The 19,037-nt window shown below is 39.9% G+C and overlaps 1 protein-coding gene and 1 long non-coding RNA gene across 18 annotated transcripts in view; one reads left to right on the top strand and one right to left on the bottom strand.

The window, feature by feature from the left end:
- Window positions 1-19,037, bottom strand: part of PPP6R3 (protein phosphatase 6 regulatory subunit 3) — a 160,045-nt gene that overhangs the window by 47,375 nt on the left and 93,633 nt on the right. For all 17 annotated transcript variants that reach the window (XM_017886714.1, XM_017886723.1, XM_017886738.1 and 14 more), the window contains 3 exons: window positions 14,244-14,357; window positions 4,051-4,180; window positions 1,356-1,508 (listed from right to left, as the gene is read on the bottom strand). In XM_017886714.1, the coding sequence (XP_017742203.1) occupies window positions 1,356-1,508; window positions 4,051-4,180; window positions 14,244-14,357 (397 nt within the window). The remainder of the gene's footprint in view (window positions 1-1,355; window positions 1,509-4,050; window positions 4,181-14,243; window positions 14,358-19,037) is intronic.
- Window positions 1-19,037, top strand: part of LOC108538597 (uncharacterized) — a 40,819-nt gene that overhangs the window by 15,268 nt on the left and 6,514 nt on the right. The window contains exon 2 of the long non-coding RNA XR_001888128.1: window positions 2,971-3,216. This is a non-coding gene — a long non-coding RNA (uncharacterized LOC108538597). The remainder of the gene's footprint in view (window positions 1-2,970; window positions 3,217-19,037) is intronic.

Below are 19,037 nucleotides of genomic sequence, written 5' to 3'. Positions count from 1 at the left end.
AAAAGGTAATAGCAATTCAAAAGGTAAAGAATTTCTAAAAGCACAAAATGCATCAAGTATGTATTTAGGAAATGGCTGGATCTGGTAATCCAATCTCAGAATGAAAAAGTAATGAATGACTCCTCCAGTAGTCTCATCAAATTTAGTCTCATCAAAAGTAGTCCTTAAGATTAACAGAATAAATTAACAATAACTGTACACTTTTACTAGTAAAATTAAAGACCAGTGATTAATGACTTCGCAAAGTTATATTCCCAGAGTTTTATACACTAGAAGGTAAGACAAAACTACGTCCCCAGAGGGCAATGACCATGCTATCAAAAAAAATGGTAATTCTTTAAATCTTCATCTCTTTTCCAAATTGCTCCTGTTTTCTATGCTCTATACTGATTCAACCCAAAGCTGAAATCTAACAAAAAGAACTCAGTGGTGCCAGGAATCATAATAATGTGGCTGATAAAGCACATATAGGTTTGAAATTGGGTGAATTCACATCTTGGCTTCACCACTCACTAGCCATGGAATGTATCCTCTCTCTGGGCATGATCTGAAAAACATATCCTCTCTCTCACTGTCATGTTCACCTGGGTGTCCTGGAGATCACCCAGGATCACATGAATAGTGTACAGAAGATGAACATTACAATGCCCGTCATAAAGTGCACAAACATCTCCTTTGAAACACCCCCAAATCTCCCCCAAATATATGATGTGACCAGATGTCTCGTGAAACCTGCTAAAGGGTTAACCCTCATGCTTTCTGTGCTGTGAGTGGCAGCACAGAGAGAAGCAGCATGGGCTCCAGAGCTGGGCCTGTGGATTCTAAGCACAAACTCTGAAACTGGGGAATTCAGGGGTCAGGGAGACCTAAATCACCCCTGGGCTCTTCCTTCTCCTTCCATCAATAAGCACGCTAATAAGACCAATTGTCTCAAGGAAGAGTCAATCCAGACTCAAATCAATTAAGACCATATGGTATCAGGTACATTATACAGATACCTCCCAGTGGCAAGAAGATAAAGGTTTGTCCCCTCACTAAATACGAACAGAAAACAATGCTGCACCCAGCAGTCGTCGTCCACGAGACGGAGCACAAGGGAAAGGCCGAAGTTGCTTAATCATCTTCAAAATCCTGTGTTACAATTCTTTATACAAAGCAACAGTAGATGCCTAGTGAATAATTACAAGCATTCAAAATTTATGATAAACTCAAGGCAAAAACTACCTAAAACACCATTTATGCTCAGACCAAGAAAAGTCACTGACATATTGTAAATCTGTAAGGTTGTAACTTGGTTAAATATCCATGAAATATCAATGGCAAATTAAAATGTCTGTGAGCAGGGAAAATCTCACCAATATGACTCCAATGCTATTCAGCTCCATAAGGTCCCCATTTATACTGCTGGTATTGGTTTGAAGCAGGCTGGATATCAATCTAATGACATTCAACCGGGTATTCCCCACAGGAGGATCCAGCACACCCCATGTGGTCTTCATCACACTTTTCTGAAGAAGAAAAAGCTTTCCAATTAAATTCAGTTAAATGAACAAAGCAAATGGTGTATTTGCTAAGACATGACACTAGTTTAAATCCGGCAAACAACATGGCCTTAATTTTACACCTGAAACAAAATCTAAAGCCGCTCTTGATATCTTTCAGATACAATGAAATAACCAAGCAAGAAAAAGGAAAAAAAGGCAAGTAATTTCCCTGGACCATAAATTTTATAAGAAATCAAGTATCTCCCTGCCTCAACATTCCAAGCTGTCATGAGAAGAAAGCAGAAGGCTACAGAATACCCTAGGAAAAAGCACAATATTTCAAAATCTGACCAGAAATCTAAACTAAAAGAAGCTATGGCAGGGCACAGTAGCTCATTCCTATAATCCCAGCACTTTGGGAGGCCGAAGCAGGTGGATCACTTGAACCCAGGAGTTTGAGACCAGCCTAAGCAACACAGTGAGACCCTGTCTCTACAAAAAATACAAAAATTAGCCAGGCATGGTGATGCACACCTGTAGTACCAGTTACTCAGGAAGATGAGGTAGGAGAATCACCTGGGCCTGGGGAAGTTGAGGCTGCAGTGAGCTGTGACTGTGCCATTGCACTCCAACCTGAGCAACAGAGTGAGACACTGTCTCAAAAAAAAAAAAAGGAAGACGGAAGAAAGAATGAGGAGGAGGAAGAGAAGGAAGAAAGAGAAGGAGGAAGGAGGAAGAGGAGGAGGAAGAAAGGAAGAAGAAAAAAGAGGAAGAAGAAAAAACTAGTGGTGGTGGTGGTGGTGGTAGTTGCTACAAGTGGTTTTGGAATACAATCCTCAGTCTGAGCCAAATCTGTGATAAAAATGCAAATTCGGACATTGCCTCTGGATCACTAACCTGAAATGTGATCATTCTAAACCTGTTCTTGTCCATCAACAGGAGTTTCTATAGTCCGAAATCACAAAAGACAGAAGCAGAACACTTCCTAACTTTAGAAGTCTGAGAGGCAAGGGCGGCATGTCACACCCTAGGTCAGGCTGACCTTTCTGCCCTTCCCCATCCACATCAACAACCTTGCTCCCTCTGGCTCCCACCCTCCTGAGGACTGGCAGAGCTGTAAGACTCACGGTTCTGCTCTCTATGGAAAACAGCTCTAATTGGCAGGCTTTGTAAAAAACTTCATGGATCTACTTACAGACACATCATATAGTAAAACCAGGTGCAAACAGAACTCACTCAGTCCTCGGAGTAACAGAGAAGTCCAAACAAGACCCTGCCTGATACTTTTGAATCAGGGCCAAGAACCAGATGCCACCTGTTTGTCCACCCAGAAAGAAGATGGGTAGGCCACCTAAGACACAGGTTGGGCCCTTTCTCACACACCTTCTTCCCTGTCAGATCCTTCTCCCACCTCTGTCTTCCATTTGTGATGTTCTATCCTCTTCTAAAGCTTTTCTTTTTCTTTCCTTACTGTTTTTCTTCCCAGGACTGGCATGAAGGATGCCACTAACCATCACTGTCAAACACCAACAGAGGCACTTTTCCTAAGGAGGAGCACCAACACTATGGTCCACATGCAACACAGGCTGAATGCAGTTAAGAAGATGTGGCTGGAATGGAACCAGCAGAATAACGCGAACTCTGAGCGCAGCGGTGGAGCCACAACCTGCTAACTGATGGCATCGGGTATCTGAAAAGATGATCTGGAGCTGAACTAGACTCCCTTGGTTATGTAAGTTATCCTGTACTCCCCCAACTCCAAATAGTTAAATAAACAGAAAACATCTAATTTAGAAGTGAGAAACTAGTATTCTAAATTCCCAATAACTCACACAGGAGATAACCACAGAGATACACACTATATGGGACACCAGATTCAATGACATAGGGCAGAAAAAAAAGGAAACTTAAGAACTGTTTGCTGGGAACAGAACTCGCACGGAACTGAATCTTCCACCCTAGACTCCAAAAGCAAGTGATTCTTACCCTTATCTAAATCTGTACCAATCCAAGGGGCGAAAGAACACCGTTTATAGACTGCTGACAAAACTCTTGCGGGTCTTCACGGAGGAAACAGTCATTTTAAAATTAGCACATGGGAGGCTCTGTACTGAAAAACCTCCAGGTCATATTCTCTCCAAATTGTATACTAACTTCAACCTACTCTTACTTAAATAAGGTCGACTGTACATCAGACATATACTGCTCCAACTCTGAATAAGAAAACACAATTTCAAAGATCAGTTTCTGAAAGATTAGCTTTTCCTGAAACATTCAAAAATAACATGTTATGCTACAAGAAGAAAATTATTTTTTCTTTATTGGCATGTAAGTACCCAAGAATTCACAGAAGAATGAAAAGGTAAGCTTCCTAAGCAGATGAATATTTTGTTTAATTCTCCATTCTCCACCCAAAACAGTAAAATGACTGACGGTATTATCTTTTCACATACTTGGTACATGCAGACCACAGCCAGTTCTGCCACTCCTAAGGCCTGTATACATTCGAATGACTGTTTCAACCAAATTACTGGCTGGGCAGCCATGCTCAAGATAGCTCCCCTACCTTGGGTGGCTCCAGCAGGAGTTCATGAAAAGATCCAAGTCTTCCTCTGATGGCTTCTAGAACACTCTTGTTTACTGAACAAGCTGAATGGCTCATGCCTGGTGGGCAGATTTCGATATGGCCTTCGAATCTTGAAACAAAGCAAATTATAATATAATTTTAGTTATTATAATTTCAGAACAAATCATTCAAGGTTATCAATCACGTATGTCTTTACTTAGTGATTATATAATAATGGTTATATCAACATTTCTGGCTGTGGGAAGAAAGGCTAGGAAGAAAGGATAATGAGGCAGAAGAGATCATAAAACCTCAGCCTCTATAACCTGCAACCCAAACAGCTACAGTATCAGATAAGAAATTACATGTGATTTCTTCCCATTCTAAACGTTGTAAGTCCTCATAACTATTATACAATAACAAGTCTCTACCTGACCAGGAAATTTAGAGCAAAAGGAATCCAACCTCTGGATTATAGGGCACCCCACACTGCCTGCCAGTTTGGTTTGTTATTAATGAACAGGCCTATACTTGTTCCATACAGTTTTTCTTAGATAATCAACATTATTTCCTATTTAAAAGGTTTAAATTATTCTACACAAAGCTCATCTATGCTCACTATAACCTACTTCTTACAGGAAAACAATTACAGGTGGAATGAGAGTTGGGTAAATACTCAAGGATAAGAATGCTGGGTGACATTAAAAATGTTTAACTTTCTAAGAACTGACAAATATTTCTACGAAGTGGCTGTATTCCCACTTTGCATTCCCAGCAGTAATGTGTGTGACTTCCAGCTGCCCTGCATACTGCACTGAGTACTGTCTATTCCGTTTGTCTGCTTTAGCTAAGTAGTGGGCTGAATGATGCTCTCCTACCCAAAACATACGTTCACATCCTAATACGCACGGCCTGCAAATGTCACCTCGTTTGGAGAAAAGATCTTTGAAGATGAAATTAATTAAAGATCCTGAGATGAAAGAATAGCCTAGATTATCCAGGTGGGCCTTAAATGCCATCATAACTACCTTGGAAGAGAGAAGAGGCAAGACAGACACAGAGGGGAAAGCAATGTAAAGAGGATGCAGAGAGATCACAAGCCATGGAACGCCAAGAACTACCAGAAGCTAGAAGAGGAACGCCTTAGCACCTCTGAAAGGAATTCAGCACCATCAACACCTTGATCTTAGACTTCTAGGACTCAGAACTGTGAGAGGATAGATTTCTGTTTTGTTGTTGTTTCCTGGGCTCAAGTGATCCTCCTTCCTTAGCCTCCTAAGTAGGTGTACAGGCACATGCCACCACGCCTGGATTTTTGTTTTGTTTTGGTAGAGATGGGGCCTTCTCAAGTGATCCTCCCGCCTCAGCCTCCCAAAGTGCTTGGCATGAGCCAACACATCCAGCCTAGGTATTCTTCATATACCTGGATATAAGTCTCTTCTCACACATTATCAATATTTTCGGACAGTCTGTGACCTGTCTTTTAATTTTCTTAACAGAGTCTCAGATTTACAATTTTAAAATTTTACTGTAGTCTGAATTGTCAACTTCTGTTTTATGAATTGGGTTTTGGCAATGTATCTAAACAATCTCTATATAACTCTGAGACAAAGATTTTCTTCTGTTTTCTTCTACAACTATGAGTTTTATGTCTAGTTCTATCATCCATTTTGAGTTAATTTTTGCATAATCTGCAAAATATATATCAAAGTCCAACTTTTTGCATAGAATACCTAACCGTTCAGGACCATTTATTGAAAACACTGTCCTTTCTCCACTAAAACGCCCCCATGCCTCTGTCCAAAACCTCCTGATCACAGGGGTGGGTCTACCTCTGGACTCTGCTCTGTCCCAGTGATCTGTACATCTATTTTTTCACTACACCGTCCTGATTGCTGTCACTTTGTATTCAGTCTTAAAATCAGAGTGTGAGTCCTCTAATTTTGTTTTCTCTTGCAAAATCGTTTTGGCTACTGTACTTACTTTGATTCTCGTGCAAGTTTTAGAATTCACTTGTTGATTTCTAAAACATCCTGCTTATAATTTGTTTGGAATCACATTGAATCTACAGGTCCATTTGGGGAGAAGTGACATCTTAACAATACTGAGTGTTCTAATCCATGGACGGAGTATTTCTCTCCATTTACGTAGGTCATCTTTGATTTCATCAATATTCTATAGTTTTGGGGCATTCAACCTTGCACACATTTTGTTAGGTTTGTATCTTAGTATTTCCTTTTCTCTATGTTATAAAAAATAATACTTTGAAAAAATTTCAAATTCCAATTGTTCATTCTTAGTACATAGAAATGCAATTAATTTTTGAGTGTTTGACTTCATACTTGCAATCTTGCTAAATGTATTTGTTAGTTCCAGGAGTACGGTTTTTTTTTCTTTAATGTCCTTTAGGATATTCTACAAAGACAACCTTGACATCTATGAAGAGAAGCAGTCTGACACCGCCCCTTCCACTCTGAATGTCCTTTCTTTCTTTCCTGCCTTACTATTCTTGCCTGGACCACCAGCATGGCTTGAATAAGAGTGGTGATGGTGAATATGCTTGTTATGTTCCCCAGTTTCAGAGAAAATCACTTCAGTCTTTAACTATTATAACTATGTTAGTTATGGGATTTTTAAAAGAGGGCTTGGCCAGGCACTGACTCAAGGCTGTAACTCTAACATTTTAGGAGGCTAAGATGGGAGAACCACCTAGGGCCAGGAGTTCAACACTAGCCTGGGCAATATAGACTCCATCGCCACAAAACATTAAAAAAATTTGGCTGGACATGATGGCTTGTGCCTCTAGTCCTAGCTACTTCAGGAGGCTAAAGTGGGAGGATTACTTAGGCCCAGGAGATCAAGTCAACAGTAAGCTATGATTGTGCCACTGCACTCCAGTCTGAATGGCAGACCTTATCTCAAAAAATATAAATAAAATGAAAGAGGGCTTTATCAGTTTTCATCCAAGTTCCCTTCTATTACTAATTTGCTGAGACATTTTATCACAAAGGAATTTAACAGAATGACAGGTTTTCTTCATTGATCTGATGTGATCAGATCTGTTGTCTGTTGATGTGAAGATTTTTGAAGGATGAATGAGCCTTGCATTCCCAAGAAAAACCACACTTTGTCATGATATATATTATCCTTACAATATACTGTTAGACTTGATTCACTCATATTTTCTTGAGGAATTTTACATTTCAGCTCTTGTGGCATCTTGCTACTTGCAGTCGGCCCTCTGTATTCACAGGTACTACATCCACTGACTCAATCAACTGTAAATGAAAAATATTCAAAGAAAGCTGGGCGAGGTGGTTCACCTAGTCCCAGTGACTTAAGAGGCTGAGGCAGGAGGATCACTAGAGGCCAGAAGTTCAAGGCCAGTCTGGGCAACATAGTGAGACTGCATCTCCAAAAAAAGGTGAAAAAAAAAAATGCCAAACAAAAAAATAATACTATTTAAAATAATGAAAGAGCATAACATATATCATTTACATTGTATTACGCATAAGTAATCCAGAGATGATTTAAAGTACACGGGAGGATATGTGTAGGTTACATGCAAATAATATGCCATTAATATGAGACTTGAGCAACCGCAGATTTTGGTATGCATGGGAGTACTAGAACCAATCCTTAGCAGATACAGAGGAACAAATCTAGTTTTTGTTCCCATGATTTTGTGTAGTTTAGTCTAGTTTCAAAGTGATGCTGGCTACATAAAATGAGTTGGAAAGAGTTCCCTCTTCAATATTCTGACAGAGTTCTTCCATCTTTGGTAGACTTCACCAATGGAGCCCATCTAGGCCAGGAGTTTTCTTCGTTGAAGGTTTTAAATGTAAGTTCAATTTCTTCAACTGATATGGGGCTGCTCAGGCTACCTGCTTCTTCTTCAGTGATCTTTGGCAATTATTTCCATCGCATATAAACTGCTGAATCTGTTTAATGCATTGTTTGTAGTATTCTCTTATTATTCATCTAAAGTCCACAGAAAACAGTGTTAAAGTTCATAGGGCACAGTCATTCCTATTATTTTTAATTTGTCTCTTTTCTACTCTTTTCCTAACCTGGATGGAAGTTTATCAATTTTATTGATCTTTTCAAAGAACCGGCTTTCGGTTTCACTGATTTTCTGTATTATTTTTCTCATCTCAAGTCCACTGACTTCTGCTCTGAATTTTATTATTTCTTTCCTTCTGCTTGCCTTGGGTTTGCCCTGCCTTTACCTTTAATTTGTAAGGCAGGAGCTTAGATCATTGACACACACTCTTTCTTCTTTTCTAACATAACCACTTAATGTTATCAATTTCCTTCTACTGCTTTAACTGCATTCCACAAATTCTGACAAGTCCTATTTCCATTATCAATTAGCTCAAAATACTTTCCCTCATTTTCCTTGTCATTTCCTCTGTGACACTTGGATTATTTAGTGTGTTAATTTTCAAGTATTTGAGGCTATTTCAGAAATCTTTTTTATTGATTTCTACTTTAAACAAAGTATAGTCTAAATACAAATGTTACGTGATTCTTATTATTTTAAATTTATTAAATTTGTTTTATGATGAAAAACTGGTCTCATTATCAGCAAATTGTCTCCTCAAATTCCTATGTTGAAATTCTAACTCCCAATAAGATGATATTCGGAAATGGGGCCCTCAGGAGGTAATTAGGTCATGAGGGTAGAGCCCTCTAAATGGAGTAAGTATCCTTATCAGAAGAAACAGAGTTTGCTTCCAATCTCTCTGCCACGTGAAGACGTATTAAGGTAGTAGCTGTCTGAAAACCAGGAGGGAAGCCTTCACCAGACTTCACTGGATCTGCCAGTGCCTTGATGCTGGACTTCTCAGTCTCCAGAACTGTAAGAAATAAATGATGTTTAAAGCCACCTAGTCTATGGCAGTTTTTTATAGCAGCCTGAGCTAAGACACTTGGTAAGCTTCATGTACACCTGAAAAGAATGTGCATTCTGCTGCTGCTAGGGGAGTCTTCTACAAGTCTCAATTAGGTCAAGCTGATTGCCAGCGTTAAGTCTTCTGCATTCTTAATGACCTTCTGTCTAAATGTTCTGTCGACTTCTACAGAATAATTTTATAAATACACAAAAAACGATGGTACAGAGTTCCCATAGAAGCCACACAGTTTCTTTCCCCTATTAACACATTAGTATTGTACATGTCACAATTAATGAACCACTATCGATACATGAAATACATACTTTATGTAGCTATCCTTAGTTTTTTTTTTTTGAGACGGAGTCTCGCTCTGTCGCCCAGGCTGGAGTGCGGTGGTGCGATCTCAGATCACTGCAAGCTCCGCCTTCTGGGTTTACGCCATTCTCCTGCCTCAGCCTCCCGAGTAGCTGGGACTACAGGCGCCCACCACCTCACCCAGCTAGTTTTTTGTATTTTTTAGTAGAGACGGGGTTTCACCGTGTTAGCCAGGATGGTCTCGATTATCTGACCTCGTGATCCACCCGTCTCGGCCTCCCAAAGTGCTGGGATTACAGGCTTGAGCCACTGCATCCGGCCTGCTATCCTTAGTTTTTAATCTAATGTCTTTTCTCTGTTCCAGATTCCCATCCACGATACCCATTATATTTAGTTTATATTTAGTTTTCAAGTCTCCTAAGCCTCTTATTGGCTGTAACAGACTTTGTTTTTACCTACCTTCACAGTTTTGAGTAATGGTCAGGTATTTTGCAGAATGTCCCTTGACTGGAACATTCTGGAGTTTTTCTTATGGTTACGGTTTTCTGAGAGAAAGATTACATGGGTAAAGTGTGATCTTTAATACATCATATCAAGAGTATATGCTGTCAACAAAACATTGGCTATTGGCTTTTCTTCTGGGACAGTGTTTCCCTCTGTCATCCAGGCTGGGTGAAGTGTAGCAACCACAGCTCACTGCAGCTTTTCCTGGCTTAAGTGATTCTCTCACCTCAGTAACCTAAACTGCTAGAGTTTCAGGCGTGAACCAATGAGCTTGGCTCTAGCAATTAACTGAATATCTGGCTGAGGTAGTGTTTGCCAGGTTTTTCCACTGTGAAGTTACATTTTTAATTCTCTTTTTTCCATACTGTACTCTTTAGAAGAAATTATGCACAGTCCACACTTAAGGAGTAGAGAGTGCTATTCTATATTCTACCTCCTTGAAGATGAAGTACCTACGTAATCTATTTGGAATTCTTCTACATGGGAGATCTGTCTCCTTTTACCCATTTATATATGTATTTTATAATTTGGGCTTTAACACAAAATGAGTTTATTACACAACTTATTCTGGCTTTGACCATTGGGAACTCTATGTAGTTGGCTCCAATGTCCCAATGACAGCTGCCATCATTTGGGGGTTTTCTTTTTTTTTAATTTTGAGGATTTTCTTATTTTCTGGTACTGTAAGTTGTTTCAGACTTATATGTTTCTCGCCCTGGTCACAGAACCAGCCAACTCTCTGAGGAGCTCTGGTTTCTTTTATTGGAGAACAGTAATAGAAACCAAGATTCTGGGCACTTGCATTTGTTCCTGGAGGCACGTCATTATTGCTGGGACTTCTCGGCTCACAAGTATCTTTTTTGTTTAACTTTTCATACTTCAGTATGGATACTTTCTAAGGTCCTATGATGATTCTCTCCTCAACTATGTCAACTAAGCCCAAAGGCATTCTTCATTTCTGCTGTTTTTCACTTCTAGCATTTCCATAGGCTCTTACATCTCTCTGCTAATATTCTTCACCTATTCATATGTTTTCCACTTTTCCCAAAAGTCTTTAACAATCATATTTACATTTAAATTATCTGACAGTTCCAACATTTTTGAATCTAGTGCTATTGATTGCTTTTTCCCTTGACAGTTTGTTGGCATTTTTATCTTGTTTCTTCTAATTTTGGTTGATAGATGGACAGCTTACATAAAATCTGATGTAAATAGCATTTATATAAGAATGAACATGTCTCTTTTCTAGGTCTTAAGTGTGGGGATTTGAATCAGTCTAGTCATCTGCAGAGCTAGGTTTGGGCTTTGTCATTACTATGATTTCTCAAGGTGCACTAAGGACTTCAAGTCCGTCTCAAGTTACTTGGTGTTTACGGCTAAGGCCAGTTTGCCAGGTGTCTCTCACTGTCTGCTCTGCCCATCAGCTGAGGTCCTCTCTTTAAACTTGCTCCTGTGACTCACAAGAGGCTCCTCCCCGACGCCAGCCTTTCCTCCACAGCAGTGTTGTTACTGGATCACGAGAGGCCTGGTGGAGAAGGAAAGGATGCAGGAATGCTCTGCTTTGTTCAACTTCAGTCTTAGGCAGTTGAAGTGTCCCTGGGTCTAGGGTTGGGGCCTTCTCAGTGATCCTGCCCTTACCCTCGTGGTAGGGGATTCTCTAATGGTCTGGATCCAGAACGTATTCCCACTTCTACCAGGGGACAGAGGGCTTTTATTGTTAACCTGTTCTCAGTGGCTTAAGAGTTTTGTTCAGTAGGGGCAAGAACAGAGAAGGATCCTGGAGGCGTAGTGTGTATTTCCCCCAAGGGCTGCTCCTCCATTCCTCAGGCCTAAACTACAATGAAAGCTTTCTCTGGTCTCTGCCCTGCCGTTAGTATTTCTTGTCCAGAAGGGCTTGCAACTGTGTGTCTTGGACTGTCAGGGTCCCTTGTGTCTGGGACTGTCAGAGTTTCCTTACTCTTTGACCTTTAAGATGTTTTGGAAGTTACATGACTTATTGTTATTCTACTACATTTATTTAAAACCATACCTGAACTATAATTTTACTGAGATGGAGATACCATGTATGAGAATGTACCTCAACTGCCCCAGTATAAGAACTGCAATATGTACTAACTGACACTCTTCTCCTTATTTCTTGAGTTTTGTTAAAATAATCTGGAACTCCTTCCATTTTTCAATATTTGACTTATTTCAATTATTTATTCTTAACATTTAAACTTCATAATAATATTGTCACATCCCTACCCATTTCTTGATCATAATTTACCAATATGTTCCCTTAGTTCTTCATTCTTATTTTTCTGGTTGGCTTTAACAAAGCCTATCTTCAAGTAATTTCATCTCATCAACAGTACAGAGATGAAACACTGAGTGTTTGCCCTCACATATCAGCAGAAATGTTTCAGTCTCAGAATCCTGCACTCTGTTGTTCAGTATTTATTTAGCTTCATAAAGGAGACATCTGGCAGTCTGACTGGCTTCACAAGTAGCCCATTTTTTCTTATACAGATACTTCTAAGATTTATTCTTTATCCTCAGAATTCAGAAATCTTATCAGTATAGAGCTAAGATCTGAGTCCTATGTTATTTCTTTTATATGTGACAGAGTCTCACTCTGTTGCCCAGGCTGTAATGCAATAGCATGATCTCAGCTCACTGCAACCTCCGCTTTCCAGGTTCAAGCGATTCTCCTGCCTCAGCCTCCCGAGTAGCTGGGATTACAGGCACACGCCACCACGCCCGGGTAATTTTTGTATTTTTAATAGAGACAGGGTTTCACCATATTGGCCAGGCTGGTCTCAAACTCCTGGCCTTAAGTGATCTGCCCGCCTCAGCCTCCCAAAATGCCCGGATTACAGGTGTGAGCCACCGCGCCTGGCCCTGAGTCCTATTTTAAAACTTCAATCTTGCATGGTATTTGGTAAACCTTTTCTGGTTTTAGGACAAGTTCCTTCTGGTCAGAAATTTCCCTTTATTGTTTCTTATATTACTGTTAACTTTGTTTGCTCTTTAAGTTGTACATTTATGTGTTTTTCACTTCCACATTCAAAACTTTATGCTGTTTTTCCCTCATTTATTTCTCAAGTAGTATGAACCTCACAGCACCACCAAATGTGTTTTTAAACCACTTTTAACAGATGATGTGATGGCCCTGTAGCCTGAGTAGCAAGAGAGTACTGTACCCCTGGGGTAGGAAGAGGGTACTATACCCCTGGGGTAGTAAGAGGGTACTGTACCCCTGGGGTAGGAAGAGGGTACTGTACCGCTGGGGTAGGAAGAGGGTACTGTACCGCTGGGGTAGGAAGAGGGTACTGTACCCCTGGGGTAGGAAGAGGGTACTGTACCCCGGGGCAGGAAGAGGGTACTGTACCCCTGGGGTAGGAAGAGGACACTGTACCACTGGGGTAGGAAGAGGGCACTGATTTTCCTAGAAAGACACAGGTAGGCAAACAACCCCCAAACTACAACATACTTGAAGCAGTACCACCACACTGCCCTTCCATTAGTATTGACCAAAGATTAGGCAAAGCAGCAACAGAGATCAGGAATTGGGGAAGCAGGGGTTGGTTGGTAAGGTTGTCTTCGCTATTTTGCTAGAAACCTACATTACACCATCAAAAGTAAATACAGAAACCTTGAATGGCTGAAGTTTCATATGCTAAGGATGGACTCTGTCCCTTGTTTAATGAATGAATACTGGGGTAAAAAATACAAATTCCAATCTCTGTATCACACAATCCTGGAAAACTTATGATTCTCATGCTCTAAGAGCAGTTAGAAAACTCTGATAATAAGTAAATCTGCACTGGACATAAACTATAAAGAATAACACGACACACATTAAACAGCTGGTCCAGGGGCGGAAGGCCACACATGGGAAAAGCAGGCCTTATTTCTGATTATAAAACACGTAGCAGAAATTCATCCTTAAAGGCTCAAGCCACCTGCCCATGCATTTTAAGACAGCCTCAACTGCAGTGCCCTCAAATATGAAACCCAAGAAACCACCACCTGAAGGCCTACATATCTGTAAAAAGGAATGAAAGGAATCACAAGATAGAAAGACTTTCTCAATGACCAGGAGAGCTACCCACTGACCAGGAACACCTATTTTCAATTATCATGCGCAAGAAATAAGCTTCTCTGTTTCTGAGCCATTATACATGTTTTTGATTATAACATTTATTATAGTAGCATTTTCCTAACTACTACTACAAAAAAAAAAAAAAAAAAAAAAAAGACTAGTCTAAATACTGCCAATAAACAGTGTCACCAAACCACAGTTTTCAACTGCATCCCTATATGTGGTATTCATATAAAGCTTGGCTAAGGTTCATATAGTAGAAGGAGAATCAGCAACTGCAATTCAAAGGTACTCTATTACAGCTTATCCATCAAGAATTTAACTCTTAACTTTAAAAAAAATCTGAAAGCAAAACAATATGGTTCATTTTGTAAGACATAAGAAAAGCTTACGTTGGTCGTCGTGTCTCAAGTAAAGTCAGCAATATCTGGATTGCACTGACTATGGCTGATTCATTTTTCTCCTTGTGGAAAATATTTGATAGAAGCTGCTCTATAATTTCTTGCCTAGGGAAACAAATCAATAATCACTAACTGCAGTATCACTTATCACCAACAACTTCAGAAAAAAAGACGACGGCACAAGTGTCACTGAAGAGTTCAATCACACTTGGGTATATTTACTATTTTATTTCTATATACTTATTAAAGTAGGCAATTGATCCTATTTATAATTTACACACATGCACACGCACACAAACACACTCACTCACCCTCCTATCTCTTTCCCTCAGCAAAATAACCTGGGCCATGCTTGTCTTTGCCAATTTTGTTGAGAGCCAACAGAATCTCAAGACAAAGTCACCTCCTACTCAAACCAAGACTCGTGATGATGATGATGATGATGATGATGATGATGACTGGGGCTGGGGGTGGCAAGAAGACACAGAAACTTTCACCCTCACTAAAGAAGGGAAAACATTCAGAAAGGCTATTAAAACCCATGAATGTTCATGAACGTTTTCCCACAAAGGCATAAATGTGTAATTAGCAAAGATCTGAAACAGAAAAAAGAAAACATCAGTTGCTGCATTTTACTCTACAAATAAAATTTGAAAAAGCAAAATAAAATTGCAGCAACGAAATAAATGTGACTAAATTAAATGTCCAAAAAGCATTATCTGCAGGCTCTTTCCATTACACTTTTCTCATATATATAATAAGATCACAATTAACATAAACCAGTTCACTGAATTTATATTCTCAAGGAAAACCTTAGGTTTCTTAGCCTTTCAGTAATTTTCAAAATTCACATGAATTAAGAAATGGAGGCCAGGTGCAGTGGCTCACGCCTGTAATCCCAGCACTTTGGGAGGCCGAGGCGGGTGGATCACAAGGTCAGGAGTTCAAGACCAGCCTGACCAACATAGTGAAACTCTTTTTCTACTAAAAATACAAAAATCAGCCAGGCGTGGTGGTGCACACCTGTCACGAGGTTGAGGCAGGAGAATCGCTTGAACCCAGGAGGCAGAGTTTGCGGTGAGCCAAGATCACACCACTGCACTCTAGCCTGGGTGACAGAGCAAGACTCCATTAAAAAAAAAGAAAAAGAAATGGAGTCTCGAATCTCCCTTAAAGTATGACAGGCAGCTGGACTGTCCTTGGTTGCTCACCTGACACCTCATCCCAAGGTAGAGTTGTGTTCAGTGTACTATACACCAGTTCCTTGACCGCCTCTTGCCAACATAGCAAGTAGGAGAGAATCTCTTTCTATTTCTATTTTGGGGAAACAAAACTAGTATCTAACCTAACTTGAGAGGGTCCCCCTGCAGGAGGAGGTTTTTCAAGTACTCCCAGACCAGCATTAAATTGCTTGTGAGACCTCTCACCAAAACAGTACTATAAAAGTCACGTCACACACAGCAGCCTATACACTAACTGTTCGGTATGGAACCAAGCTCTGGAAAACAAACTTTAACAATAAATATGTTTTCCTGGCCGGGCGTGGTGGCTCAAGCCTGTAATTCCAACACTTTGGGAGGCCGAGAAGGGCTGTCACGAGGTCAGGAGATCGAGACCATCCTGGCTAACACGGTGAAACCCCGTCTCTACTAAAAAAAAATACAAAAAACTAGCCAAGCGAGGTGGCGGGCGCTTGTAGTCCCAGCCACTTGGGAGGCTGAGGCAGAATGGTGTGAACCCGGGAGGCGGAGCTTGCAGTGAGCTGAGATCCGGCCATTGCACTCCAGCCTGGGCAACAGAGCGAGACTCCGTCTCAAAAAAAAAAAAAAATATGTTTTTCTTCAACAGCAGCCTCACCCCAGGTGGAGGGGTACTGACAGCACGCGATTGTGGAGGTCCACACTCTCTTCATTCAGTCATAGCACTCTTACTCATCAGAGGGCACTGTCACTTTCGTCAATACAGATGCCTGAAGGGAATGGCTGACAGAGGCCCTAGCCATTTCACTGTTGTATCAAATTGGAAGTCTACTGTATCCATGAAAGAATTCTACTAATGGACAAGAAAAACATAATAACCAGCGAAAACTTGACAGTCAAAATACAAGACCACAATAGCTGCGCCACATTCTGAGTTTTACCCGAACACACAAATATCACCAAACCCAGAAGAAATAGTAAACCGAAGGACTGAAGCTTATCAAACAAAAGGAACGCATCACATTCTTTCAATAAAAAGGTATTTAATTACATGCGAGAAAATATATTCACTTTCATGTTTTAAAAAACAGCAGTTTCTGGATAGACATCACTAAAACTTATGATATGAGCTGTTTCCTGCATGAAGCCACCCAGGTTCTTTATCCATGCCTTTGGGACAATGGCTCATTTTTTTTTTAAATGTGAATGGCCACAGGAAAAATTCACTTATAAAAAACCAATTGGCTCAAATGAATGGGATCAAACCCAACTTGTTCTAAGGTCATTAGTATCAAGAATTCAGAGTCTATTCTAACAAAACTGTTTGTTAAAAATTTTTGGGCCGGGCACGGTGGCTCAAGCCTGTAATCCCAGCACTTTGGGAGGCTAAGACAGGTGGATCACGAGGTCAGGAGATCGAGACCATCCTAGCTAACACGGTGAAACCCCGTCTCTACTAAAAAAGTACAAAAAAACTAGCCGGGCGATGCGCCTGTAGTCCCAGTTACTCGGGAGGCTGAGGCAGGAGAATGGCATAAACCCGGGAGGCGGAGCTTGCAGTGAGCTGAGATCCCGCCACTGCACTCCAGCCTGGGCGACAGAGCAAGACTCCGTCTTACAAAAAAAAAAAAAAAAAAAAAAAAAAAAAAATTTGAACTTCAAAAATTTCCAGAGTCACTAAATAAAATGCATTCAATTTAGGCCCAGATTGCTTCCCAAGCCAAAAACTGTTTATTTAACACTTCAGTCCGCTTTCTGAGATTTCTTGGTACCACTACCACTCTTTAGCATCTTCTTTAATCTTACCTCATTTCAAATTTTTCCAGATGTGCTAATCTGTGCTTAACATTTACACATGTGACATTCCTATATACAGTGGAGTCCACACTGTGGGTTACTTGGCATCATAATACAGAGCTCAGCAAGCTATGTGTACATTATGTATTGCCAGTACAGTGATTTAATAATGTAATATCATTATTAAATAATTATAATTTATCAAATAGATATTACATATTATCACATAATAGATTAAATATACCCAGATGTTATTATGATTAATAAGTTTACTAAAATAGAAATCTTTTCTCAGTGTGTATTGTCTGAATCAACAGATACTAAAAGATGTGCAGTGTGTCAAATATTACAAGTGGTTGGTTCTCATTCTCAAACAGACTGTGGGAAGCACTATGACAGATTTTCTTTCCACCGTTAAATGCAATGGAGGTTTTACTTGGCAACAGGGCCACTGATTCATCAGGTCCATGTATTTGAATACAGTTACTCCAACTAATTTAATGATGTAAACTCTAGGTATTTACCTATCTTCATCCCAGAAATTAGTTACCTGATCTAGGACTAAAATACAGCTTGAAATATAAAAGCTAGTGTGCACATGGGCTCTGGTGGCTAGGTTACATATTGGGTCCAAATAAAGTTGTGTGGACGGAGGGCTTGGAGTGGCACTGAAGAACTTAGCAATCACTACTAAGCAGTCTGATACTCGGGTAGAACCTGCACTGTCTACTATGGGAGTCATTCACTACATGTGGCTATCAAGCACCCAAAATTTAACTCGTCTGACCAGCATGTTCTAAGTGTAAAATACACACTGGATTTCCAAGACTTTGGACAAAAACATTTTAAATTACATGTAGCTTTGATTCTATTTCTACTGGGCAGCACTGCAGTGAGCCATATGAAACTGCTGATATTCAACATTTCTAACCTACTGAAATGGCAATTTTACAAGGTTCGACCTAATTAATAACACAATTAGTAGTTGAATGTGGGATGTCTTAAAGGTTTTAAAGAACTATATATGCCACAGCGCAAGAATCACTACAACAGGACAAGTAAGATGCCATTTTACTCGGAAGGCGGCAATCTTTCGTAGTTTTGCTGCTTCAGAGAACTCAGCTCCTTCATATTCTACATGCTAGGAAAACACAACCCCACTTCGCAAGGGTAGAGTTGAAGACACGTTAACTTGTCTGTAATGTATTCCTTGCCTGTCTTACATGTGTCAAGGAAATAATACAACATTTTATTTTAATAAAAGGGCATTATAGGTAGTTAAGCCAAAGATGCAAAAGTCTCAATATATAGCAGGAATAAAAAGGACTGACAAAAGCATTAAAAACAATAATAGAAGTAAACCAAAGCAAGATTGCCATTAGTACTTAACAATGCTAGCTGTATGCATATTTTCCAATTATTCTTCCATAGTGAAGAATGGCCTGATTATTAAAATAACTTTCAGCTGTTTGAATGCAGGTCAAATACATGCCCATGTTGACAGTAAACACTCTTTCTGAAAACATGTGAATCTAGAAAAAATAGCATCCCATCCCCAAGCTGTCTTCTACCTAAACATGAAATAACTGTCCCTAATCAGCTGCAAAGATGCAATAAAGCCTTAAAGATCATCTGATAAAAGCCGCTGACTAAAACATGCAACATTCGTACTTACACAAGACTATTCTTCATCAAAAGACCCTTGGAAGTTGTGATGACAGTTATTTCTAAATGACTACCACATCTTAGGATGGCTCTACAGAATTCCATTTTACAAATAATTGGAAAA

This window comes from Rhinopithecus bieti, unplaced genomic scaffold, assembly GCF_001698545.2.
Source record: "Rhinopithecus bieti isolate Rb0 unplaced genomic scaffold, ASM169854v2 scaffold_1014, whole genome shotgun sequence".
In the NCBI taxonomy this organism is placed as follows: domain Eukaryota; kingdom Metazoa; phylum Chordata; class Mammalia; order Primates; family Cercopithecidae; genus Rhinopithecus; species Rhinopithecus bieti.
The sequence above is the reverse complement of the archived record's forward strand: the minus strand, read 5'-3'. Positions and strand labels throughout refer to the sequence as shown.